The following is a 27,131-nucleotide window of genomic DNA, read 5'->3' as shown; positions in this document are numbered from 1 at the left end:
TTTTGCAACAGTTGAAGGTCTGCAGTTTGGAGACCACTGTTTTAGACCATAGGAGTCAATCCTGACGCCCCCCCCCCCCCTGCTGTTGCAGAACTACAACTCCCAGCATGTTGAGAGTTGTAGTTTTGCAACATCTGGTGGTCCACAATTTGGAGCATAGACCATAGGTGTCAAACCTGTGGCCTCCCAGCTGTTGCAAAGCTACAACTCCCTGCTTCCTGGGAGTTGTAGTTTTGCAACAGCTGAAGGACCACAGTTTGGAGACCACTGCTCTAGACCATAGGCATCAAACCTGCAGCCCTCCCAGCTGTTGCAAAACTACAACTCCCAGCATGCAGTTGGAGGTCTGCAGTTTGGAGACATGTCAAAAACTTGGCACAGAAGGGGCGTGCCCTCCACATGCGACTGTAGGAACTATTTGCACATGCACACAAAAGCGTAAATTGTTGCAGAAATCCACGCCTGCTAACATCTGGCTGAGATTTCTGCGACTCAGTAAATCCAAGGTGGGGATTTAAATAAGACCCGCATATGAAAACGCACCAATTGGTAAATCTCCCCTCAGAGGGTGGAGAAAAACATGGCTGCTTTCTTCCAGAAACAGCACCACACCTGTCTATAGGTTGTTTCTGGTACTGCACTTAAGGTTCACTAAAGCAGGACTGAAAGAGTACCTGTCATGATCTTGTAAAATTTTAAAATCCTCCCAGGTCACTGCCCCCATTATGATAACCCCCCCTCCCCCTGCCTTTATTTTTATTATTTTTTTAGTTTTCTACCTTGATATTGCTCTGTATTTTCTGCTCAGTCTCAGTCAGATTCACAGATCGGGAAGGGCCGTTCCTCAGCAGGCGTGACATCATCTGAAGCCATACAGGGGAGAACTTCCTCCCTCCCTCTGCTACACACAGCCCAGAGCAGTTCAGTGTGAAATGAGCTATGATTGGCTAAGGCTGAACACACCCCCTGCAGCATTTCCTGATTTCTGACTTCTGCCAGGCCAGCAGGAGTCCAAAGTCTGTGCAAGAGATGGGGAAAAATGTGCTCTGGACAAGTAGGGAGACACCTAGTGGCAGCTTTTTTAAACAGAAATAAAACATATAAAAATAAAAATAAAATAAAAATGTACATTAGAAAGATTTTTTTTATTTACCATAAGGAGTGCAATAGCAAAAAATTTGTTTTAACCCCTACAGGACCCATGACATACCGGTACATCTTGAGTCCGCTCCCATTCTATAATGCTGGGCCACGGCGTAGCGGGTCAGGCCCGGCCTCTAACAACAGCCGGGACCCGTGGCTAATAGCGCGCGGCACTGACCGTGGTTAATCCTTTAGACGTGGCGTCAAAGTTGAACGCCACGTCTAAAATTAAAGTAAACTAATGCCGGTTAGCTCAGGGAGCTGTTCGGGATCGCTGTGATTAAATCACGGCATCCCAAACAGCTTACAGGAGAGTTGGAGGGTCCCTACCTGCCTCCATGCTGTCCAATCGCAGAATGACTGCTCAGTGCCTGAGATCCAGGCATGAGCATTCAAGAGGCTGAATCATTGATCAATGGTTTCCTATGAGAAGCCATTGATCAATGTAAGAGATCAAAGTGTGCAGTGTTATAGCCCCCTATGGGAGCTATAACACTGCAAAAAAAAAGTGAAAAAAAGTGAATAAAGATCATTTAACCCCTTCCCAAATAAAGGTTTGAATCGCACCCTTTTCACATAAAAAAAAAAAAAATGTGTAAATAACAATAAACATATATGGTATCGCAGCGTGTGGAAATGTCCAAATTATAAAAATATATTGTTAATTAAACAATGGCGTACGCGCCAAAAATTTCCAAAGTCCAAAATAGTGCATTTTTGGTCACTTTTTATATCATGAAAAAATGAATAAAAAGTATAATAAGTCCTATCAATGCAAAAATGGTACCGCTAAAAACTTCAGAACACGGCGCAAAAACATTAGCCCTCATACTGCCCCATATGCGGAAAAATAAAAAAGTTATAGGGGTCAGAAGATGACAATTTTAAATGTATAAATTTTCCTGCATGTAGTTATGATTTTTCTCTGATGTACGACAAAATCAAACCTATATAAGTAGGGTATCATTTTAATCGTATGGACCTACAGAATAAAGAGAAGGTGTCATTTTTACCGAAAAATGTACTACGTAGAAACGGAAGCCCCCAAAATTTACAAAATGGTGTTTTTTTTCAATTTTGTCTCACAATGATTTTTTTTCCGTTTCGCCGTAGATTTTTGGGTAAAATGACTGATGTCATTACAAAGTAGAATTGGTGGCGCAAAAAATAAGCCATAATATGGATTTTTAGGTGCAAAATTGAAAGAGTTATGATTTTTTAAAGGTAAGGAGGAAAAAACGAAAATGCAAAAACGGAAAAAACCCCGGTCCTTAAGGGATTAAAGGGGTAATCCGTTGGAAAATGTTTTTTTTTTAAATCAACTGGTGTCAGAAAGTTAAACAGATTTGAAAATGACGTCTATTAAAAAAAACTTTACCCTTCCAGTACTTTCTAGCAGCTGCATGTTACAGAGGAAATTCTTCTCTTTTTGAATTTCTTTTATGTCTTGACCACAGTGCTCTCTGCTGACACCTCTGTCCTTGTCAGGAGCTGTCCAGAGCAGAATAGGTTTGCAATGGGGATTTTCTCCATCTCTGGACAGTTCCTGAGACGGGCATCAGGTGTCAGCAGAGAGCACTGTGGACAAGACAAAAAAGAAATTCAAAAAAGGAAAAAAAATTTCCTCTGTAGCATACAGCTGCTAAAAAGTACTGGAAGGGGAAATATATATATATATACATATATATATATATATTTTTTTTTATAGAAGTCAATTACAAATCTGTTCAACTTTCTGGCACCAGTTGATTTAAAAAAAATAAAAATAATAATAATAATAATATATATATATATATATATATATATATATATATATATATAATAATATATATATATATATATATATATATATATATATATATATATATATATATATATATTATATATTTCCCCCCCCACCGGAGTACCCCATTGAAGTCAGAATTGTTTTCCAAGAGCTGAATGTAACCAAATTTTTTTTTTCACAGCACGCAGAGATCTCGAAAATAGTGACGAATTTGAGGACTCATAAAATTAGATACATTGTTAAACTTTGTTTTGCAGATCACAACATTTTGGCGCAATCTTTGACAATATTGGTCCATGTTTTTTTCTCTTCCAGGTCGCCGCCTTTTACTTCTGCGGTTTGTGGTCGGAGAATTCCACCTGGCCTTCTGGTTCCCCACCACTAGATGGCGACAATGTCACAGTAGAGAGAGGCCGGACCCTTCTGCTGGATCATCGCACCAGTCTTCTCAACCTGCTTCATATCAAAGGTTTTTCGCTCTTTTTTTCCCCGTATTTCTTCGCTTTAAGAAGGAACCTTTTGAGGCTCCGTGTACTGATCCTATTCTGAGGATTTTCACAAGCCGCGGCTGCTGTTTCCTTTGCATCGCTGGACGGCTTTGCCCTGTTTATGAATAATATTGGTTTGAGGTGATTGATAATACTCCCATGCCGCAGATTAGAAATTCACTTTCGCTGCTTGAAAAATAGGATTTATTTGCCCTTAAAGTAAATAATTTACACAGGCGGGATGCAAATTGCATTAAGGGATAGGAGGTGAGGTGAGGATTGTCCTCGCCGCCTGCGTACGGGAGGAGAGATCGTTCCTCCACCGATTCCGAGCGAACGCTCTTAAAGGGGTACTCCACTGACGCAGTTCCAAATGCTGGGTACAGGCTGCGGGGGTCGTGTCGTCGCACCATGCCCCCTCAATGCAAGTCAATGGGAGGGGGCGTGACGTACGTCACGCCCCCTCCCATAGACTTGCATTGATGGGGTGTGACGTCACGAGGGGCGTGGCCGTGACGTGTCACCGCCCCCGCACGCAGCGTTCTGAACGCAGTGGAGTACCCCTTTAACCCCTTCCGGCCAGCAACCGCGATCGGCTCGGGATCACCGCCAGGATCGGGGACGACTCCCATGCCTTTAACCCTTTACATGCCATGGTCAGTAGTGACTTTAGGTTCTCAGTTCGTCACCCTCACCAAGTTCCACCATCCCTTTTTTTAGGCCTTACCTGCGACAATGGAATACAGAGGTGTAGGTGATATTTCTAAGCTACCTCCGTTGGTAAGTATCAGGATTTTGGTCATCTACATATGGTTTCATAGGGGGAGACTTATTTAAAAAAAAAAAAAAATGTCCAAAGGAAACGTTGCCCATAGCAACCAATCAGATCGCTGCTTTCATTTTCGAAAAGGCCTGTGGAAAATGAAAGAAGCGATCTGATTGGTTGCTATGGGCAACTCAGCAACTTTTCCTCTGGACAGGTTTTGATAAATCTCCCCCACCTTAATATAAGAGTAAGATGATTCAAGAACTTGGTCATTGATATCGTCACCACTTTATTAGGTACACCTTTCCCGTACCAGGTCAGACCCCCTTTCACCATCACTCTTGGTGACATTCTTTCTACAAAGCGCTGATAACATCCCTCAGAGATTTCCTCCATATGGACATAATGACATCACACAGTCTTCCATTGTCCAATTTTGGTGACCTGTGTGAATTATAGCCTCAGTTTTCAGTTTTTAGCTGACAAGAGTGCCACCCCCCCCCCCCCAACCTCCGATATGCTCCTTGCTGCGGTAACCCATCTGCTCCAAGGTTAAACATTCAGAGATGGTATTCTGTATACCTTGGTTGTAACCAGTGGTTATTTGACTTACTGTTGCCTTTCTGTCATCTCAAACCAGTCTGCCCAATCTCCTCTGACATAAACAAGGCATTTCTGTCGACACAACTGCCAGTCACTGGATATTTTCTTCTTTAGACCATTTAGACCAATGTCTATAGACCCTCAAGATGGTTGTGCATAGACATCCCAGCAGATCAGCAGTTTTTGAAATATTTCTGAAATGACCATGATGCTCGGTTTGAATTTAGCAAGTTGTCTTGACCACATCTGCATGCCGAAATGCATTGAGTTGCTGCTCTACGATTGGCTGATTAGTTATCTGTGTTAAAAAGCAATTAAACATGCATACCTGATAAAGTGGCCAGTGAGCATATGTCAATAGCATAATGTACATTAGGGTTTCAAATGAGAGGGCAGAACGGACCCATGTTAGGCTGGGTTCATACTGTGTTTTTGTCTCCGTTTACCTTTTTATCTTGCTCTATATCCAAAAATGGAGTCAAGTATGTTATTGTGTGCACCAAAAAACAAACAGAAAATACGTTGCAATCCATTTTTTCCCCTAATGTATGTCAATGGGAAACAGATTCCGCTTCCCCCCCCCCCCCATTTTAGGTGTATCACGTGTATTCTTTAAATGAAAATGTGACCCTGTATGTGATGGGCTGATGATGAGGGTTGTAGTCTCAGAGATGTCAGGTGGCCAGAGTGGTCTGTGTGTGCTCTCGGGTTGTTACTTTTTTAAAGGGGTACTCCACTGCTCCAGCGTTCGGAACATCCAGCTGCGGGGGTCTTGACATTATGGCCATGCCCCCGTGACATCACGTCATGCCCCCTCAATGCAAGTCTATGGGAGGGGGCGTGGCGGATGCCACGCCCCCTCCCATAGACTTGCATTGAGGGGGCATGGCCGTGACATGACGAACCATGCATCCTGCACCCAGCATTCGGAACAAAATGTTCCGAACGCTGAGGCAGTGGAGTACCCCTTTAAAGGGGTACTCCCGTGGAAAACTTTAAATTTTTTTTTTTATCAACTGGTGCTAGAAAGTCAAACAGATTTGTAAATTACTTCTATTAAAAAAAATCTTAATCCTTCCAGTACTTTTTAGGGGCTGTATACTACAGAGGAAATGCTTTTCTTTTTGGATTTCTCTGGTGTCACGAGCACAGTGCTCTCTGCTGACCTCTGCTGTCCATTTTAGGAACTGTCCACAGCAGGAGAATATCCCCATAGCAAACATATGCTGCTCTGGACAGTTCCTAAAATGGACACCAGAGGTCAGCAGAGAGCACTGTGGTTATGACAGAAGAGAAATCCAAAAATAAAATAATTTCCTCTGTAGTATACAGCCCCTAAAAGGTACTGGAAGGATTAAGAATTTTTTTTTTTAAATAGAAGTAATTTACAAGTCTGTTTAACTTTCTGGCACCAATTGATTTAAAAAAAAAAAGTTTTTAACGGGAGTACCCCTTTAAGCTAAGCTGTTCTCCTTAGGCTAAGTTTCCACTTGGGTTTTTTTCTGTCAGTTTTTGGAATACTTCCACTGCAGTTTTTGAGCCAAAGCCAGAAGTGTATTGAAAAGGAATAGGACATATAAAGGAAGGACTTACACTTCTCCTCCCTAAGGCTAGGTTCACACTGTGGAATTTCTATCCAGAATTTCTACCGGAGATCAAGCCGGCGGCACTAGGACCGCGCGGACTGCATTGCCGTCTCCATAGACGTCAATGCATTTCTGAACAGATCTCCCAAAAGATCCACCCAGAAATCCATTGCCGTCTATGGGGACAGCAATGCAGTCCGTGTGGTCTTAGTGCCGCCGGGTAAGTCTCCGGCAGAAATTCTGCCCAAAGATTCCTTAGTGTGAACCTAGCCTAATGGATCCACTTCTGACTTTGGCTCCAAAAATGCCAGAAAAAAAGTGGAAACTTGACTTAGCCTAAGGGTATGTTCACAAAGAGGAATTGGAGAGGAATTTCCACGAGTAATTCTGCTCGCTTTTTCCTCTCCTAATCATTCAGCAGTGAAAATCCCCATAGAGTTGTGTAGAATTTCTGCCCCTCAGTTCACACTGAGGAATTTCCTCAAGCAGAATTCTGACGAGGAAGTCTGTTCCGCTTGAAGAAAGAACATGTTCTTTCTTTCAGGCGGAATCAGCGTCTTAGGCTAGGTTCAGACTACGGTATCTCCGGGCAGAAAATTTCCGCCCGGAGATTCCGGGTTACGCCTGCGCCGTCTGAATTAGTCGGCGCTAGGACCGCGCGGACGCTGCAGTCTCCTATAGACTGCTATGTGTTCCGCCTGAAGAAAGAGCAACCCCTTTCTTCAGGCGGAAATTTTCTAGCGGATTTTTCATCCGGATTTTCCGCTTCACAAATTCCGAAGTGTGAATTTGTGAACGGAAAACCATTCACTACACTATGCAATATAGTAAGCGGAATTTCAGCCGGAAATTTCAAAGAGAAAATTCCGGCGGAAATTCTGTAGTCTGAACCTAGCCTTACTCCCATAAAGATCAATGTTAATTTTTTTTTTTTAGTCAGAATCATTTCCACGTGGAATTGGCGCGGAATTTCCGCATGAAAAAAAAAAAAAAGAGGATAATATACATATATATATATATATATATATATATATATATATATATATATATATACTCTTCTCCTCCTCTGCTTGAAATTTTCATTTCCGCCTGTGGAATTCCGCTCGAATTCCGCGCCAATTCCGCTCGAATTCCGCGCAAAATTCCGTGCAAAATCTCTGTGAGTTCTTTTGGAAAAGTAACAATATTTTGAGGCAGAAAATTTCTGCTTGATTTCCCCCAAAAAAACAACGGCAGATGTTACCGAACCACAGGAAACACTACATTACAATGTTACTTGGACTAGATACAGTTCTTGGTTGGTGTTGGGCGCAAATATTCGCATTTCGAATTTTTATTGCGAATATCACAAATTCGCGAATATTGTGAATATATTCACTCTATACGAAATTGCAAATATTTGCTTTTTTTCGCATATGCGCACATTTGCATATGCGAATGTACACACATGCGAATATTCGCTTCTACGCATATTCATATTTGTAAATATTTGCATATTCCTGTTTTCCAATTAGAATGATGGAAATAGACTTGTCAGAGGTTACGAACAACATCCCTAGCAACCAATAGTAAAGTTGCCCACCCCCCCTCACTGTTTTATTCCGCGAATATTCACATATGCGAATATTGGCATACAGTGGTCCCTCAAGATACAATATTAATTGCTTCTGGGACAACCATTGTATGTTGAAACCATTGTATGTTGAGACCAGAACTCTATGGAAACCTGGTAATTGGTTCTAAAGGCACCAAAATGTTGTCCAAAAAATAGGAAAAAGTGAGAATTAAAGAAAAATAAGTAGATAACTAATATAGATAAAGCAAAGTCCTTACATATAAAAGTAATAAAGATCTGCTGGGAGCTGTAAATCACTGTCTATGTCAGTGTTTCCGAAGCAGGGAGCCTCCAGCTGTTGCAAAACTACAACTCCCAGCATGCCCGGACAGCCAAAGGCTGTCCGGGCATGCTGGGAGTTGTAGTTTTGCAATCGCTGGGGGCTACCCTGCTTGGGAAACACTGGTCTATGTAGAGGAGAGGAGCTTCTTCGGGTTCCTGTACAGAACACGCAACGTCCTAAAAAAGTAACATGGAGTCGCCCTATCCTGGTGTCCAAAAGAGCAGGTAACTCTGGTACAGGTAAAGTGTACAGAACATGTAATACCTCCCTGTACTGTAGGGGGCGCTATCAGACATCAGTCAGTGCATACACTTCAGTAATACAGGTAAAGAGTAATACAGAACATGTAATACCTCCCTGTACTGTAGGGAGGTGCTATCAGACATCAGTCAGTGCATACGCTTCAGTAATACAGGTAAAGAGTAGTACAGAACATATATTACCTCCCTGTACTGTAGGGGGCGCTATCAGACATCAGTCAGTGCATACACTTCAGTAATACAGGTAAAGAGTAATACAGAGCATGTAATACCTCCCCGTACTGTAGGGGGCGCTACCAGACACCAGTCAGTGCATGAACTTCAGTAATACAGGTAAAGAGTAGTACAGAACATGTAATACCTCCCTGTACTGTAGGGGACGCTACCAGACACCAGTCAGTGCATACACTTCAGTAATACAGGTAAAGAGTAGTACAGAACATGTAATACCTCCCTGTACTGTAGGGGGCGCTACCAGACACCAGTCAGTGCATACGCTTCAGTAATACAGGTAAAGAGTAATACAGAGCATGTAATACCTCCCTGTACTGTAGGGAGGTGCTATCAGACATCAGTCAGTGCATACGCTTCAGTACTACAGGTGTTTTACCAGTGAAATGCCCTTTCTGATTGGTCAGATCTTCCAGCCATTGGCAAGTTTCACAGATCTGGACTGTCCGTAACATTGAATGTTGAGTCTGGTTTCAACTTACAATGGTCCAGAAAAGACCATTGTATGTTGAAACTATTTTATGTTGAGGCCATTGTAAGTTGAGGGATCACTGTATAACGAATACGCGAAATTCGGGAATATAGGACTGATATTCATCTATATGTTCGTGAAATATCGCAAATTTGAATATGGGCAATCACTATTCTTGGTCATAGACCTGATAACTTATGACAACACAGAATCTGATGACTATAGTCACTACCCCATGGACTTGGTGCGCTATACTAGCACTTGTAGTTCTACGTGAGGTCTTTGTTGCTGTACGTAGCTTGGGTATTGCACTAGCTGAGCTTCCTAAGTGATTGGGCAGACTGACGGGGTGAGCCGGGGGATACTATATAAACTTCCCTCCATTTCCGACTTTATGGTTGCTGTCACGCACCCGATGGCCTGCTATGGCCCAGGACCAGGACCTAGTGGATAATGGCAGTGAAGTCTGTGAGGTTCTTCCCCTCAATGTTACCCCTGCCTTCTTTACTTTTCTCTTCCAGTGTATTTCTTTGCAGCAGGGCTGGTGCAAGGATTTTTGCCACCCTAGGCAAAAGCTAATTTTGACGCCCCCTTGACTCTGCCCATTGGCCCGCTGTTTGACATGCCCCAATTTACTACTGGGAAGACACACCATAACAAGTCCCCTCCTCATGTAATTACCTTACTACTGGGGTGACACACTGTAACAAACCTCCTCTTTATGCTGCTGGCTGATCGAGTGGTTCTGATGCTGTTTGTCTAACTTTCTTAGGCAGAACGGTGCCCCCATTTAACAGGGCGCTCTAGATGGCTGCCTAGTTTGCCTATCGGCAGAGCCGGCCCTGCCTTGCAGGAGGATTTTCTAAGCAAAAAATACATGTATCTTGATGGTGGATAGGACTAGGAAATGGTGGCCTGACATTGGCTAATCCCAAGGCTCACTTTGTAGCAGTCTCCTCATAAGTAGTGTAGAGTGTGAATATTAAAAATGCGAATTTTTACAGCGAATATCAGCACTTTGCAATTTCGCAAATATTTAGAATATTGGTGATATATATTTGTAATGATGAACATTCGTTTTTTTTCATGCAAATTTATGTGAATATTTATGCTAATTTATGTGAATATTTATGCAAATATTTAGGCCAATATCGGCACTTCACTTCCAGACTGGACACTGATCTCTCCCTTCTTTTAGGTGAGATATAATTGCGCACTATGACAGACATTTATCAAGCGATTTAGTTACATTTTTTTTACTAAAAATGTTGCACAAATGTCGCACCTGCAACTACGCGATTTTTCGTGCGACATTTTGACTGGAAAGCGAGAAAAGCAAGTTTTCCAAAACTTAACTACGTAGTCATAATTTTAAAATGGACTACGGGTAGTCAGGTATTTATTAACTGCGACAGTCGCAACTGCGCAAAAGAAGTCGCAACAAGGTTAAAAATTGACTAAATTTACTCCAGCTCAAACATGGAGCAGAAAAAGCTACTACCAAAGTAAAAAAGGAAAAATTGCTTACGTGAAAGAAAATTATCAACAGGCTGAAAGCAGTTGATAAATAAGTCACACATAAGCAAAAAAAAAAGTAAAGAAAAAATTACTAAAATAAGGAATACATAAGCAAACATTGATAAATGTCCCTCTATGTGAATTTCATAACAAATTTTCGCATGAAAAAAAAGAACGAACATAGCGAATATGTGAATTTTGCGAACATAGGACGAACATTCACGAATTCAAATATGGCCCCTGCCGCTCATCACTAGTCATAAGGTAACAGGAGCTGCAAAGCTCTTCCAACCATGGTCAGAACCATCCAACTCTGACTAGAGGAAAAGCTCCTGCATCTATCCCAGGCAAAGAGGGTTGGAGCAGGACAATTGGCTAAGGGTTGGACACATGACCATATTCTGTGCTCCTAATATTGAAACATATCTTTGCAAAAGCAGTGCATCCTAACTTAGGCTGCATTAATACTTTGTTTTCACTGTACGGGTGCCGGATCCGGCTGGGGGAGGGGAAAACCGGGCTCTCCCATACCCCAGCCGGACCAGCGCTGAAACCCATTTACTTTAATGAGCCGACCGGAGTCAAGCGGTGACTCCGGTCGGCTCATTTTTGACCCGTATCCGGTTTCCTGACCGGACCGAAAACCGGGTAAAAAATGAGCCGACCGGAGTCACCGTTTGATTTCGGTCGACTCATTAAAGTAAATGGATTTCAGCGCTGGTCCGGCTGGGGTACAGGAGAGCCTGGTTTTCACCTTCCCCAGCCGGATCCGGCACCCGTACTGTGAAAACGAAGTGTGAATGCAGCCTTAGCCAAACTTAACCTTCTTCACGCCACAATAACCTAAGAGTGTGTCTAAGAAACATAATGCAATGTAAACATTACAGGAACATAGGCCCTCAACACCCTACAGATACTTTGTGCTGTCTATCAAACCTTGGTGCAAACCTGGTGCAGCCTGCACTGGGCCACCACAGAAACAAAACTTCAGTGTGAACCCAGCCATGAAGATGTATGACACCCACTATGTTGCAGATTCTTTATCCTTCCTTGGAATGTAGATATGAGAGATGAGAAACGGGCACATTTCATGTGGATAACCGTAACAGCCACAGTGCCCCCCCCCCCAAAAAAAATAGCCACAGATCTCCTATCATTGTGACAGGTACAATGCCCCCTTAATGGTGACAGCCACAGTATCCCAACAGTGACATAACAGCCACCAAAAGAGTAACGTACAATGGTCCAATACCAGCTATAGTACCGCTGCAACAGTCACAACTTAAAGGGGTACTCCACTGCCCCAGCGTCCGGAACATTTAGTTCAGAACGCTGGGTGCGGGGGTCGGGATGTAACAGCCATGTCCCTCATGACGTCACACCCCCTAAATGCAAGTGTATGGGAGGGGGCGTGATGTCCGTCACGCCCCCTCCCATAGACTTGCATTGAGGGGCGTGGTGTGACGTCACGAGTCACGACCCCCGCAGCCCGTATCCAGCATTCGGAACTAAATGTTCCGGACACTGGGGCAATGGAGTACCCCTTTAAAGGGCTTATCCTTTTTTATATATATCAACTGGCTCCAGAAAGTTAAACAGATTTGTAAATTATTTCTATTAAAAAAATCGTAATCCTTTAAGTACTTAAGAGCTGCTGAAGTTGAGTTGTCCTTTTCTGTCTAAGTGCTACCTGATGACACGTGTCTCGGGAACCGCCCAGTTTAGAAGCAAATCCCCATAGCAAACCTCTTATACTCTGTGCAGTTCCCGAGACAATGTCAGCAGAGAGCACTGTTATCAGACAGAAAAGAACAACTCAACTTCAGCAGCTGATAATTATTGAAAGGATTAAGATTTTTTAATAGAAGTAATTTATAAATCTGTTTAACTTTCTGGAGCCAGTTGATATAAGAAAAAAAGTTTTTTCCTGGATAACCCCTTAAGGACCAAGGACGTACCGGTACGTCCTTGGTCCTGCTCTTCTGATATAACGCGGGGTTACACAGTAACCCTGCGTCATATCACGGTGGGCCCGGCGTCATAGTGAAGCCGGGACCCGCCTCTAATAGCACGCAGCGCCGATCGCGGCGCCGCGCGCTATTAACCCTTTAGCCGCGCGCTCAGAGCTGAGCCGCGCGGCTAAAAGTGAAAGTTCCCGGCTAGCTCAGTCGGGCTGTTCGGGATAGCCGCGGCTAATCGCGGCATCCCAAACAGCTGACAGGACAGCGGGAGGGCCCCTACCTGCCTCCTCGCTGTCCGATCGCCGAATGACTGCTCAGTGCCTGAGATCCAGGCATGAGCAGTCATGCGGCAGAATCGTTGATCACTGGTTTCTTATGAGAAACCAGTGATCAACATAGAAGATCAGTGTGTGCAGTGTTATAGGTCCCTATGGGACCTATAACACTGCAAAAAAAAAGTGAAAAAAAAAGTGAATAAAGATCATTTAACTCCTCCCCTATTAAAAGTTTGAATCACCCCCCTTTCCAATAAAAAAAAAACGCAGTGTAAATAAAAATAAAAATAAACATATATGGTATTGCCGCGTGCGGAAATGTCCGTATTATAAAAATATAACATTAATTAAAACGCTCGGTCAATGGCGTGCGCGCAAAAAAAATCAATAAGTCCTATCAATGCAAAAATGGTACCTTTAAAAACTTCAGATCATGGCGCAAAAAATGAGCCCTCATACCGCCCCATACACGGAAAAATAAAAAAGTTATAGGGGTCAGAAGATGACAATTTTAAACGTATTAATTTTCCTGCATGTAGTTATGATTTTTTCCAGAAGTCCGACAAAATCAAACCTATATAAGTAGGGTATCATTTTAACCATATGGACCTACAGAATAATGACAAGGTGTCATTTTTACCGAAAAATTTACTACGTAGAAACGGAAGCCCCCAAAACTACAAAACAGGTTTTTTTTTTTCAATTTTGTCGCACAATGATTTTTGTTCCCGTTTCACCGTAGATTTTTGGGCAAAATGACTGATGTCATTACAAAGTAGAATTGGTGGCGCAAAAAATAAGCCATCATATGGATTTTTAGGTGCAAAATTGAAAGAGTTATGATTTTTTAAAGGCAAGGAGCAAAAAACGAAAATGCAAAAACGGAAAAACCCCCGGTCCTTAAGGGGTTAAGTGCTTCAGATACAGCCACAGCGCCCCATAATAGTCGCAGAGCTCAGGTAGCCAGAGTGACCCATAATAGTGAAAGCTATAGCCATAAGGCTGCCACCATAAGGCTGTGTTCTTACATGGTGCATACGCTGCAGATTTGTTGTGGATTTGTTGTAGATTTTGACTTCCCTATTGAAGTTGAATGGGAAAATCCACAGCAAACATGCAGAAAATTGTCCGCATTACTGCCCCATGTGTACTGACCCTTATAAGGTTGGATTCACACAAGCATATTATGAACAGCTGTCAGTTCAGGTCATTAGACCCGTAGTCAGCGCAGGACTTGCGGCTATAATACAGATGCAAAAATGCATCACTGTGTCAGCTTCAGAGGTTCAGCTTAAAAGGTCTGGTCCCTAGTGCACCAAATATAATACTGGTGTCTTCCTATGTGGGACAGTCACAGTGCCCCCATATATGACAGTGACAGTGCCCCCATATATGACAGTGACAGTGCCCCCATATATGACAGTGACAGTGCCCCCATATATGACAGTCACAGTGCCCCCATATATGACAGTGTCAGTGCCCCCATATATGACAGTGACAGTGCCCCCATATATGACAGTGACAGTGCCCCCATATATGACAGTGACAGTGCCCCCATATATAACAGTGACAGTGCCCCCATATATGACAGTGACAGTGCCCTCATATATGACAGTGACAGTGCCCCCATATATGACAGTGACAGTGCCCCCATATATGACAGTGACAGTGCCCCCATATATGACAGTGACAGTGCCCCCATATATGACAGTCACAGTGCCCCCATATATGACAGTCACAGTGCCCCCATATATGACAGTCACAGTGCCCCCATATATGACAGTCACAGTGCCCCCATATATGACAATGACTGTGCTCTCATATATGACAGTCACAGTGCCCCCATATATGACAGTGGCAGTGCCCCCATATATGACAGTGACAGTGCCCCCATATATGACAGTGACAGTGTCCCCATATATGACAGTGACAGTGCCCCCATATGTGACAGTGCCCCCATATATTACAGTGACAGTGCCCCCATATATGACAGTGACAGTGCTCTCATATATGACAGTGACAGTGCCCCCATATATGACAGTGCCCCCATATATGACTGTGACAGTGCCCCCATATATGACAGTGCCCCCATATATGACAGTGACAGTGCTCTCATATATGACAGTGACAGTGCCCCCATATATGACAGTGACAGTGCCCCCATATATGACAGTGACAGTGCTCCATATATGACAATGACAGTGCCCCCATATGACAGTCACAGTGCCCCCATATATGACAGTCACAGTACCCACATGACAATGCCCCCATATATGACAGTGACAGTGCCCCCATATATGACAGTGACAGTGCCCCCATATATGACAGTTACAGTGCCCTCATATATGACAGTCACAGTGCCCCCATATATGACAGTCACAGTGCCCCCATATATGACAGTCACAGTGCCCCCATATATGACAGTGACAGTGCCCCCATATATGACAGCGACAGTGCCCCCATATATGACAGCGACAGTGCCCCCATATATGACAGCGACAGTGCTCTCATATATGACAGTGACAGTGCCCCCATATATGACAGTGACAGTGCCCCCATATATGACAGTGACAGTGCCCCCATATATGACAGTGACAGTGCTCCATATATGACCGTCACAGTGCCCCATATATATGACAGTGTCAGTGCCCCCATATATGACAGTGACAGTGCCCCCATATATGACAGTCACAGTGCCCCCATATATGACAGTGACAGTGCTCCATATATGACAGTCACAGTGCCCCCATATATGACAGTGACAGTGCCCCCATATATGACAGTGACAGTGCTCCATATATGACAGTCACAGTGCCTCCATATATGACAGTGACAGTGCCCCCATATATGACAGTGACAGTGCCCCCATATATGACAGTGACAGTGCCCCCATATATGACAGTGACAGTGCTCCATATATGACAGTCACAGTGCCCCCATATATGACAGTGACAGTGCCCCCATATATGACAGTGACAGTGCTCCATATATGACAGTCACAGTGCCCCCATATATGACAGTGACAGTGCCCCCATATATGACAGTGACAGTGCCCCCATATATAACAGTGACAGTGCTCCATATATGACAGTCACAGTGCCCCCATATATGACAGTGACAGTGCCCCCATATATAACAGTCACAGTGCCCCCATATATGACAGTGACAGTGCCCCCATATATGACAGTGACAGTGCCCCCATATATAACAGTGACAGTGCCCCCATATATGACAGTGACAGTGCCCCCATATATGACAGTGACAGTGCCCCCATATATGACAGTGACAGTGCTCCATATATGACAGTCACAGTGCCCCCATATATGACAGTGACAGTGCTCCATATATGACAGTGACAGTGCCCCCATATATGACAGTGACAGTGCCCCCATATATGACAGTGCCCCCATATATGACAGTGACAGTGCTCCATATATGACAGTCACAGTGCCCCCATATATGACAGTCACAGTGCCCCCATATATGACAGTCACAGTGCCCCCATATATGACAGTGACAGTGCCCCCATATATGACAGTCACAGTGCCCCCATATATGACAGTCACAGTGCCCCCATATATGACAGCGACAGTGCCCCCAAATATGACAGTGACAGTGCCCCCATATATGACAGTGACAGTGCCCCCATATATGACAGTCACAGTGCCCCCATATATGACAGTGACAGTGCCCCCATATATGACAGTGACAGTGCCCCCATATGTGACAGTGCTCCATATATGACAGTCACAGTGCCCCCTATATATGACAGTGACAGTGCCCCCATATATGACAGTGACAGTGCCCCCATATATGACAGTGACAGTGCTCCATATATGACAGTGACAGTGCCCCCATATATGACAGTGACAGTGCCCCCATATATGACAGTGCCCTCATATATGACAGTCACAGTGCCCCCTATATATGACAGTGACAGTGCCCCCATATATGACAGTGACAGTGCCCCCATATATGACAGTGACAGTGCCCCCATATATGACAGTCACAGTGCCCCCATATATGACAGTGACAGTGCCCCCATATATGACAGTGACAGTGCTCCATATATGACAGTGACAGTGCCCCCTATATATGACAGTGACAGTGCCCCCATATATGACAGTGACAGTGCCCCCATATATGACAGTGACAGTGCCCCCATATATGACAGTGACAGTGCTCCATATATGACAGTCACAGTGCCCCCTATATATGACAGTGACAGTGCCCCCATATATGACAGTGACAGTGCCCCCATATATGACAGTGACAGTGCTCCATATATGACAGTGACAGTGCCCCCATATATGACAGTGACAGTGCCCCCATATATGACAGTGCCCTCATATATGACAGTCACAGTGCCCCCTATATATGACAGTGACAGTGCCCCCATATATGACAGTGACAGTGCCCCCATATATGACAGTGACAGTGCCCCCATACATGACAGTCACAGTGCCCCCATATATGACAGTGACAGTGCCCCCATATATGACAGTGACAGTGCTCCATATATAACAGTCACAGTGCCCCCATATATGACAGTGACAGTGCCCCCATATATGACAGTGACAGTGCCCCCTATATATGACAGTGACAGTGTCCCCATATATGACAGTGACAGTGCCCCCATATATGACAGTGACAGTGCCCCCATATATGACAGTGACAGTGCCCCCATATATGACAGTGACAGTGTCCCCATATATGACAGTGACAGTGCCCCCATATATGACAGTGACAGTGCCCCCATATATGACAGTGACAGTGCCCCCATATATGACAGTGACAGTGCCCCCATATATGACAGTGACAGTGCTCCATATATGACAGTCACAGTGCCCCCTATATATGACAGTGACAGTGCCCCCATATATGACAGTGACAGTGCCCCCATATATGACAGTGACAGTGCTCCATATATGACAGTGACAGTGCCCCCATATATGACAGTGACAGTGCCCCCATATATGACAGTGCCCTCATATATGACAGTCACAGTGCCCCCTATATATGACAGTGACAGTGCCCCCATATATGACAGTGACAGTGCCCCCATATATGACAGTGACAGTGCCCCCATACATGACAGTCACAGTGCCCCCATATATGACAGTGACAGTGCCCCCATATATGACAGTGACAGTGCTCCATATATAACAGTCACAGTGCCCCCATATATGACAGTGACAGTGCCCCCATATATGACAGTGACAGTGCCCCCTATATATGACAGTGACAGTGTCCCCATATATGACAGTGACAGTGCCCCCATATATGACAGTGACAGTGCCCCCATATATGACAGTGACAGTGCCCCCATATATGACAGTGACAGTGTCCCCATATATGACAGTGACAGTGCCCCCATATATGACAGTGACAGTGCCCCCATATATGACAGTGACAGTGCCCCCATACATGACAGTCACAGTGCCCCCATATATGACAGTGACAGTGCCCCCATATATGACAGTGACAGTGCTCCATATATAACAGTCACAGTGCCCCCATATATGACAGTGACAGTGCCCCCATATATGACAGTGACAGTGCCCCCTATATATGACAGTGACAGTGTCCCCATATATGACAGTGACAGTGCCCCCATATATGACAGTGACAGTGCCCCCATATATGACAGTGACAGTGCCCCCATATATGACAGTGACAGTGCCTTGGATGTTTCAGACCCTGCAATGCCTGCTGAGCTGTTCACACAGAGGCATATTCATAGTGTAGGGTCGTCCCAAAATAAGATCACCTTACGGTGGTGGGACGGTCCAAGCTATTTGGCCACCAAATTTGCAAGTTAAGTACCTCACTGTTTCATAATTAAATAATTTCATATTTTCATTTGTTACCCTACAGCTGTATAGCATTTCATGTTTTATCTATATACTCATGTTTTATCTATATCTTTGTGCTAGCAGTGTGCTGCTGTATTCTCCTGTTGCTATCTATCTATCTATATCATATCTATCCATCTCATATCTATTTATCTAATATCTATCTATCTATCTCATATCTATCTATCTCATATCTATCTATCTATCTCATATCTATCTATCTCATATCTATCTATCTATCTATCTATCCATCTCATATCTATTTATCTAATATCTATCTATCTATCTATCTATCTATCTATCTATCTCATATCTATCTACCTATCTATCTCAGCTTTGCTATAAATTCTGCAGGGTGCCCAAACTTTTGCAGACACCATTTTTTTGTTTTCCGCTATTTTGAAAGTGTAAATGATGGAAATAAAATCTAACTTTTGTTGATATATTATAAGAATGTCTAATCTGTAATTTGATGCCTTTTGGAGAATTTTCCATCTTTCCTTGGCTTCTTTATGCACATTAATACAAATTTTTACCTGGGGTGCCCAAACTTTTGATCCCCACTGTGTGTATATATATATGTTTATATATATATATATATATATATATATATATATATATGTATGTGTATATATATATATATATATATATATATATATATATATATATGAAATGTAATATGATGTATATAGTAAATGCATTCGGCTCTAAGCTCTGGGGGTGAAAACATATACCGCCATCAACAACGTCAAAGAAAAGTAAAAGGTGTTATACGGTTGAGTGATTTTATTTTATTGGAAATGGAACATACTTCCCTCTGTACAATTAATCTCTATGCCACATAGTGACTGCACACAAAGAAATTCACAATATAAATAAAAAAAAAAATAAGCCTTACAATGTATATATATATCTATATGTATGTATACATTACATCCGCAGTGTGACCCGGGGATACTACATAAAGTGTCATATAATTTGGGAATATGTATTATTGGAGAGATGTCAGGGAGATAATGTATATTCAATAACAGGCATCACAATGGACAGGGCAGGGACTCATTCACACTTTCTTCTGCTGCTTTGTGATGAATTGTTAAATGTATCATTCAATATTATAGCAAGTAATGCGTGTCCCCCCCAATATATTTACCGCCGCCATAACCCATTTACAGCTATATTGTCCAGCAACCATTTATAATCCTCCCCCCCCCCCCATCACTCCAAGCAACAAACTCAGCTCATGCGTTCAGGTTCCCCAGCTATTCCTGTCTCGCTGATGTTGTAAGCTTTTGTCTAATTTCAGCCGTATTCAGCCCTGAGGTGTTTTTGATTTATTCAGCAGTTTAATGGTTAAGAAAAGCAGACACGCTGCACGGAGAGCTCTGTGGGAAAATCCGGTTTTTAACTGCATTGGGGTTTTTTGTTTTTTGTTTTGCTCTTAAACAAATATTCAGGTAAAATAGTTGCAAATATTTAGAATTTCATGTACTTGAAATATGTAAAATGGAAAGAATTAGACTTTTTTTTTAATTCTGTTTTGTAAAAATAAAAAATTAAATAGAATGTGATCTAAAAAATTTTTTTTAAATAGTTTTAATAAGGTATTTACCGTATTTTTCGCCCTATAGGACGCACCGGCATATAAGACGCACCCAATTTTAAAGGTGCAAAATGTAGAAAAAAAAGATTTTGCACCCAACAGTGATCTTCAACCTGCAGACCTCCAGATGTTGCAAAACTACAACTCCCAGCATGCCCGGACAGCCGTTGGCTGTCCGGGCATGCTGGGAGTTGTAGTTTTGCAACATCTGGAGGTCCGCAAGTTGAAGACCACTGGTATAGGAGGTAATACTCACGTGTCCCCGCCCCTCCGGACTCGTCACCGCTGCCCTGGATGTCGCTCCATCGCTGTCACCGCGTTTCCGGGGTGTCCCCAACGCTCCGGACGTCGTCTTCCCCGGCGACCGTCATCACGTCGCTACGCACGCCACTCCTTTTGCATGACGGGACGGCGTGCGCGACGACGTGATGACGTCGAAGGAGAGCGCCGGCCATGCAGGGGATCCCAGCACGGAGCAGACACCGAGGAGGCAGGTAAGGTCCCTCCCGGTGTTCTGTAGGCTGTTCGGGACGCCGCGATTTCACCGCGGCGGTCCCGAACAGCCCGACTGAGCAGCCGAGTTAGTGTCACTTTGGCTTCAGACGTGGCGGTCAGCTTTGATCGCCGCGTCTGAAGAGTTAATACAGGGCATCACCACGATCGGTGATGTCCTGTATTAGCCACGGGTCCCGGCCGTTGATGGCCGCAAGGACCGACCCGATAGGTGTGTATTCGCCATATAAGACGCAGCAACTTTCCCCCCCCCAGTTTTGGGGAAGAAAAAGTGCGTCTTATACGGTGAAAAATACGGTAGTTGAAGAACAGCTTGTAATTTTTTCCCTATAAAACAGAAATCTAAATAAAATGCAATGAAAAAAATGTTTTAGTTAATGCCTCTCATTGTCTATGAATTAATTTATGTAGTTTTTTTTTAAACTTCTTTTTCTAGTCACTATATTTGAAAATATCACAATTTTCGTATTTGGTCCTTGAGAGCTTGTAATAGTCTGACAGTTCCTGTTACAAGTCAACATGTGCTGTGTACTGTATACGGAGTGTAGGGCAACGGTCAGCTCTTCATCATGGGCGAGTATGAAAAGGAAAGGTGGCCATACACTGGGCCGGCTCTGCCTATAGGCAAAATATGGAGAGGTTGAGGAAAAAACTAAGGAGGAGATGACAGCGCTCCATGCCTTTAACCTCTTAAGGTCCAGGCCATTTTTCATTTTTGCACTTTCGTTATTTCCTCTTAAAATCATAACACTTTAAATTTTGCACCTACAGACCCATATGAGGGCTTTTTTTTGTTCCACCAATATCACTTTATAATGACATGAATCATTTCACTACAAAACCTATGGTAAAACCAGAGAAAAAACTATTTGTGGGGCAAGAATAGAAAAAGAAATCCTTTTCTGTAACTTTTGGGGGCTTCCGATTCTAGGCAGTGCACTTTTTGGTAAATATGACACCATATCTTTATTCTGAAGGTCCATTTGGTTACAAGGATACAGAGAATAGAGGTAAGCCCTCCGGCTACCTCCACAGTGGATCAACCCCCGCGATCCACCCCACTGGACCACCAGGGACTGATTAAAGGTCCCTTTAGATGCTGCTGTCAACTTTGACAGCGGCAATCTAAAGGGTTAATAGCCACGGTGATTGCCGCATGTCGGCTATTACCGGCGGCCCCCAGCTACAAGAATCAACTGGGGGCTGATCGGTATGGCACAGGCTCGAGTCAGAAGCCCACGCCATACACTGCTTGCCGTTATAGGACGAGCTGGCTCGTCCTTAGATGGCAACTGGTTAAAGGTAAGTTGCAGAGGTGTATTCCATATGTAGAGGTATGTTACATATGGTAACATCCAGGTAGGTGGAGTGCTGGCCCGCAGTATAATTGACGGAAACCTTGGCAGAGGTCTGTAATCGTATGTGCTGAGAGACTGAGAAAAAATATAACTGCAGTGGTGCTTCCAACCAAGAAGATCTGGGATTCCAGTGGTAGGTAGTTTCAATGGCTCATTTATTGAAAACTTGATAAAACATACAAAAGAAAAGAAAAGAAATAAAAGAAACATGCTTGAAACGACAGGTCGTGGCAAGATGGAGGTTAATCTCCCTTTATCAATTGCCAGCAAAGAAGTCATATACATAAGAGATGGAGGACAAGCTATAAATACAATAAAAATGGGGGCCAAAGGAAGGTGAGTAGGTGGGGCGAATGATGTTATAATTAGCATATTGATAATGGATCTAAAAAAGACCTGTGAAAACAAAGACTACAAAATGCATAGATATACATTAAGGGGTGTAAATGCACTTTAAATTCAACTAAGAAGTCCGTAATTCTAATTCGGTGTGCTCTAAAAATGGGTATAGCCAATCAGGAGAGCTGGAAGCTATGTTAGCCAATCACAAATGAGGTACAAGGTGACGTATGATGTTGGCCGCAAACGACGTATGAGTCTATGGAGTAATTAAGCGATGCCGGGCGGCCAGTTCAGTCACGAGAAAATAGTTCATTCATTCCATTGGCTGCCTCAGATGAGGCGACCAATCAGAGAAGGGACGTATAGTTCAGTGTACTGTACGGTGGAATCCAGTGGCGGGACGGTGTTTGAAGAAGGGAGCCAATCAGATCATTCGCCCCACCTACTCACCTTGTCTTGGCGACCATTTTTATTGTATTAATAGCTTGTCCTCCACCTCTTATGTGTAGACTTCTTTGCTTGCAATTGATAAAGGGAGATTACCCTCCCGAAACGCGTCTTGCCACGACCTGTCGTTTCATGTATGTTTGTTTTATTTATTTTCCTTTATTTTGTATGTTTTATCAAGTTTTCACTAAGCAAGCTATTGAAACAACCTACTACTGGAATCGCAGATCTTCTTGGTTGGAAGCGCCGCTGCAGTTATATTTTTTCTCAGTCTCACAGCAAATAGGCAAAAAAGGCAGCTGCCTAAGGCACCCTCTTGAGGGGGGTGCTGCTCTGTCCGCTGCAAGAAACTTAGCCAGCCAGCATCTAAACCACCCGCTCACAGCCAGCACCACTCCCACCAAACCGACATCCTGACAGTGTGCACCCAATACCAACTCCCTGGAACCATAATAATTAGCATTCTTCAGTCTGCGAGAGGGGCGCAGGTCCGTCCAGCATCCTGACAGCGATTGCGTCTCAAAACATCCGTCTCTCTGCCACCCCCTCACCTCAATAATATGAAGATATTACATGAGGAGGGGGTTTGTTACAGTGTGTTACCCCAATAGTAAGGAGATTACATGGGGAGGGGGTTTGTGACAGTAGGGCGTCAATGGCGGGATCAAGGAGCGGCAATATTATCTTTTACTTAGGGTGGAAAAATTCTTGCACCAGTCCTGGCCACACACATAAAATAACAGTCAACCAAATGCTAGCTAAAGGAGACCTGTAACCATGAAAATGCTATATAATCGGGAGTTAAATCATGCCAGAGGAGTCTGACAGCGGCTTTAACCCCCCCCCCCCCTCTTTCCCCATTCCATGGGCAAACACAGTGTATATGTATATGGAGGGGATCAGGAAAGATAGCTGTAGGGAACCTTTCACCATGAAAATGCCATGACACGCCCCTTACTGAGCAGTGGATGTCAGAATGAGTGAGCAGCAGAACAGAGGAATTTGTGAGCTAAATACAAAAGATAGACACATAAAAAGACATGTAAAGCATCTGCATGACCTAGTGAGTAATATATTAAAGCATAGCAGTGAATGCAATTTTTCGGCTCACCCACAGTGGCCCCGGAACGCACGGACTGTGCAAGGCAGTACCACTTCATACAGGAACAAGGATTTGGGATGTCCAGCGCAATTGGCCGTTGTTACGCCGAGCGCTCCGGGTCCCCGCTCCTCCCCGAAGCGCTCGCAACATCCTCGCAACTGCAGCGCCCCGGTCAGATCTGCTGACCGGGTGCGCTGCGATACCTCTCCCAGCCGGGATGCGATTCGCGATGCGGGTGGCGCCCGCTCGCGATGCGCACCCCGGCTCCCGTACCTGACTCGCTCTCCGTCGGTCCTGTCCCGGCGCGCGCGGCCCCGCTCCTTAGGGCGCGCGCGCGCCGGGTCTCTGCGATTTAAAGGGCCACTGCGCCGTTGATTGGCGCAGTTGGCTTAATCAGTGTGTTCACCTGTGCACTCCCTATTTATACCTCACTTCCCCTGCACTCCCTCGCCGGATCTTGTTGCCATTGTGCCAGTGAAAGCGTTTCCTTGTGTGTTCCTAGCCTGTGTTCCAGACCTCCTGCCGTTGCCCCTGACTATGATCCTTGCTGCCTGCCCCGACCTTCTGCTACGTCCGACCTTGCTCTTGTCTACTCCCTTGTACCGCGCCTATCTTCAGCAGTCAGAGAGGTTGAGCCGTTGCTAGTGGATACGACCTGGTTACTACCGCCGCTGCAAGACCATCCCGCTTTGCGGCGGGCTCTGGTGAATACCAGTAGTAACTTAGAACCGGTCCACTAGCACGGTCCACGCCAATCCCTCTCTGGCACAGAGGAGCCACCTCCTGCCAGCCGAATCGTGACAGTAGATCCGGCCATGGATCCCGCTGAAGTTCCACTGCCAGCTGTCGCCGACCTCACCACGGTGGTTGCCCAGCAGTCGCAACAGATAGCGCAACAAGGCCACCAGCTGTCTCAACTGACCGTGATGCTACAGCAGCTACTACCACAGCTTCAGCAATCATCTCCTCCGCCAGCTCCTGCACCTCCTCCGCAGCGAGTGGCCGCTTCCGGCCTACGACTATCCTTGCCGGATAAATTTGATGGGGACTCTAAGTTTTGCCGTGGCTTTCTTTCACAATGTTCCCTGCCCTTGGAGATGATGTCGGACCAGTTTCCTACTGAAAGGTCTAAGGTGGCTTTCGTAGTCAGCCTTCTGTCTGGGAAAGCTCTGTCATGGGCCACACCGCTCTGGGACCGCAATGACCCCGTCACTGCCTCTGTACACTCCTTCTTCTCGGAAATTCGAAGTGTCTTTGAGGAACCTGCCCGAGCCTCTTCTGCTGAGACTGCCCTGCTGAACGTGGTCCAGGGTAATTCTTCCGTTGGCGAGTACGCCGTCCAATTCCGTACTCTTGCTTCCGAATTATCCTGGAATAATGAGGCCCTCTGCGCGACCTTTAAAAAAGGCCTATCCAGCAACATTAAAGATGTTCTGGCCGCACGAGAAATTCCTGCTAACCTGCATGAACTCATTCATCTAGCCACTCGCATTGACATGCGTTTTTCCGAAAGGCGTCAGGAGCTCCGCCAGGATATGGACTTTGTTCGCACGAGGCGTTTTTTCTCCCCGGCTCCTCTCTCCTCTGGTCCTCTGCAATCCGTTCCTGTGCCTCCCGCCGTGGAGGCTATGCAAGTTGACCGGTCTCGCTTGACACCTCAAGAGAGGACACGACGCCGCATGGAGAATCTTTGCCTGTACTGTGCCGGTACCGAACACTTCCTGAAGGATTGTCCTATCCGTCCTCCCCGCCTGGAAAGACGTACGCAGACTCCGCACAAAGGTGACACAGTTCTTGATGTCAACTCTGCTTCTCCACGCCTTACTGTGCCTGTGCGGATATCTGCCTCTACCTTCTCCTTCTCTACTATGGCCTTCTTGGATTCCGGATCTGCAGGAAATTTTATTTTGGCCTCTCTCATCAACAGGTTCAACATCCCGGTGACCAGTCTCGCCAGACCCCTCTACATCAATTGTGTTAACAATGAAAGATTGGACTGTACCGTGCGTTACCGCACGGAACCCCTCCTAATGTGCATCGGACCTCATCACGAAAAAATTGAGTTTTTGGTCCTCTCCAATTGCACTTCCGAAATTCTCCTTGGACTACCGTGGCTTCAACGCCATTCCCTAACCCTTGATTGGTCCACAGGAGAGATCAAGAGCTGGGGTACTTCTTGTTTCAAGGACTGTCTTAAACCGGTTCCCAGTACTCCCTGCCGTGACCCTGTGGTTCCCCCTGTAACCGGTCTCCCTAAGGCTTATATGGACTATGCTGACGTATTTTGCAAAAAGCAAGCTGAGACTTTACCTCCTCACAGGCCTTTTGACTGTCCTATTGACCTCCTCCCGGGCACTACTCCACCCCGGGGCAGAATTTATCCTCTGTCCGCCCCAGAGACTCTTGCTATGTCTGAATACATCCAGGAAAATTTAAAAAAGGGGTTTATCCGCAAATCCTCCTCTCCTGCCGGAGCTGGATTTTTCTTTGTGTCCAAAAAAGATGGCTCCCTACGTCCTTGCATTGACTACCGCGGACTTAATAAAATCACGGTAAAGAACCGCTACCCCCTACCTCTTATCTCAGAACTCTTTGATCGCCTTCAAGGTGCCCACATCTTTACCAAACTGGACTTAAGAGGTGCTTATAATCTCATCCGCATCAGGGAGGGGGACGAATGGAAAACCGCATTTAACACCAGAGATGGACACTTTGAGTATCTGGTCATGCCCTTTGGCCTGTGCAATGCCCCTGCCGTCTTCCAAGACTTTGTTAATTAAATTTTTCGTGATCTCTTATATTCCTGTGTTGTTGTGTATCTGGAAGATATTCTGATTTTTTCTGCCAACTTAGAAGAACACCGCCAGCATGTACGCATGGTTCTTCAGAGACTTCGAGACAATCAACTTTATGCCAAAATGGAG

The 27,131-nt window shown here is 44.7% G+C and overlaps 1 protein-coding gene across 5 annotated transcripts in view; it reads left to right on the top strand.

The window, feature by feature from the left end:
• Nucleotides 1-27,131, top strand: part of PKHD1 (PKHD1 ciliary IPT domain containing fibrocystin/polyductin) — a 707,308-nt gene that overhangs the window by 232,453 nt on the left and 447,724 nt on the right. For all 5 annotated transcript variants that reach the window (XM_056564010.1, XM_056564009.1, XM_056564011.1 and 2 more), the window contains one exon: nt 3,245-3,398. In XM_056564010.1, the coding sequence (XP_056419985.1) occupies nt 3,245-3,398 (154 nt within the window). The remainder of the gene's footprint in view (nt 1-3,244; nt 3,399-27,131) is intronic.

This window comes from Hyla sarda, chromosome 3 (assembly GCF_029499605.1).
Source record: "Hyla sarda isolate aHylSar1 chromosome 3, aHylSar1.hap1, whole genome shotgun sequence".
Lineage (NCBI taxonomy): Eukaryota > Metazoa > Chordata > Amphibia > Anura > Hylidae > Hyla > Hyla sarda.
The sequence above is the reverse complement of the archived record's forward strand: the minus strand, read 5'-3'. Positions and strand labels throughout refer to the sequence as shown.